The sequence below is a fragment of the Arachis stenosperma genome, chromosome 1, assembly GCF_014773155.1.
Source record: "Arachis stenosperma cultivar V10309 chromosome 1, arast.V10309.gnm1.PFL2, whole genome shotgun sequence".
In the NCBI taxonomy this organism is placed as follows: domain Eukaryota; kingdom Viridiplantae; phylum Streptophyta; class Magnoliopsida; order Fabales; family Fabaceae; genus Arachis; species Arachis stenosperma.
Window position 1 is genome coordinate 104,264,465 of NC_080377.1, and position 1,478 is coordinate 104,265,942.

At 41.2% G+C, this 1,478-nt stretch overlaps 1 protein-coding gene across 1 annotated transcript; it reads left to right on the top strand.

Annotated features, from left to right (window-relative positions):
- The first annotated feature begins 1,127 nt into the window (after positions 1-1,127).
- Positions 1,128-1,478, top strand: LOC130983056 (uncharacterized). Its single transcript, XM_057907233.1, has one exon. The coding sequence runs from the start codon at positions 1,128-1,130 to the stop codon at positions 1,476-1,478; it is 351 nt and encodes a 116-aa protein (XP_057763216.1).

Here is a 1,478-nt window from a genome sequence, read left to right on the forward strand (position 1 = left end):
AACTCTAAAATATTTATTAGCTAAAAAGGAGTTTAAACCAAGGCTAATACGTTGGATGCTACTCCTGCAAGAATTTGATCTGGAAATTAAAGATAGGAGTGGTAACCAAAATTTAGTAGCTGACCACTTGAGTTGCCTTGAGCACATTAAGGATGACTCCATTCCTATCAATGATAATTTCCCATTTGATAGCTTACAGGAAGTATCTGATGTAGTTCCTTGGTATGCACCGGTAGCTAATTTTCTAGTTAGCCACATTTTTCCTCCCGATTTCACTAAGCATCAGAGAGACAAGCTAAAAAGCGAGTCCAAATACTATGTATGGGATGACCCATATCTATGGAGGTGTGGTGCTGACCAGGTAATTAGACGGTGTGTACCTCAATCAGAATTTTAGTCCATTTTAGAGGCCTGCCACTTATCTGAGAGTGGAGGACATTTTGGCCCTTAACAAACTGCTAGAAAAGTTTTAGACTGTGGATTCTGGTGGCTTATTCTTTTTAAAGATGCTGCTGACCTTTGTAAATCTTTTTCTCCGTGCCAAAGATTTGGTAATATATCCCAGAGGGATGAAATGCCTCAACAAATTATGCTTTTCTGTGAAATTTTTTATGTTTGGGGCATTGACTTCATTGGGTCCATTTCCAAATTCTAATGGCCACTTTTATATACTGTTAGCTGTAGATTATGTTTCTAAATGGGTGAAAGCAACTCCTACCCATACTGATGATGCTAACACTGTTGTTTCCTTTGTTAGAAACCATATTATTTGTCGCTTTGGATCACCATGAGCAATCGTGAGCGATCAAGGCACTCACTTTTGTAATAGAAGACTAATGGGTTTACTAAAGAGGCATGGGATAATTCATAAAGTATCAACAGCCTATCACCCCCAGACTAATAGGCAAGCAGAGGTGTCTAACAGAGAGATAAAGCGTATACTGCAAAAGATAGTCAAGCCTCATAGAAAGGACTGGAGCACTAGGCTCCAGGACGCGCTTTGGGTATATCGGACAGCATACAAGACACTGATTGGGATGAGTCCTTTCCGCTTGGTTTATGGAAAGGCCTGTCATCTCCCAGTTGAGTTAGAACACAAAGCCTTCTGGGCAGTAAAGGAATGCAACATGGACTATGAGAGAGCCGGAGTTGAGCAGATGTTGCAACTGCAAGAATTAGAGAACCTCCGCCTAGAAGCTTATGAAAACTCCAGGTTGTATAAAGAGAAAGTGAAGGCTGTGCATGACAAGAACATCAAGAGAAGAGAATTCCAACCTGGGGACTTAGTCTTACTTTACAACTCCAGAATGCGGCTCATGCTAGGCAAGCTGAGATCTAGATGGGATGGTCCCTATCGAGTAGAGAGGGTGGAACCATACAGAGTCTTTCACTTGAGCCATCCTTCAAGCTCTGAACTTATCAAAGTCAATGGACATCGCTTGAAGTTATTCCATGGCGAAAAGATGGCAAAAAACTAG

Coding starts and splice junctions, on each gene's coding strand:
- LOC130983056 (XM_057907233.1), top strand. CDS start 1,128: ATGGACTATGAGAGAGCCGGAGTTGAGCAGATGTTGCAACTGCAAGAA.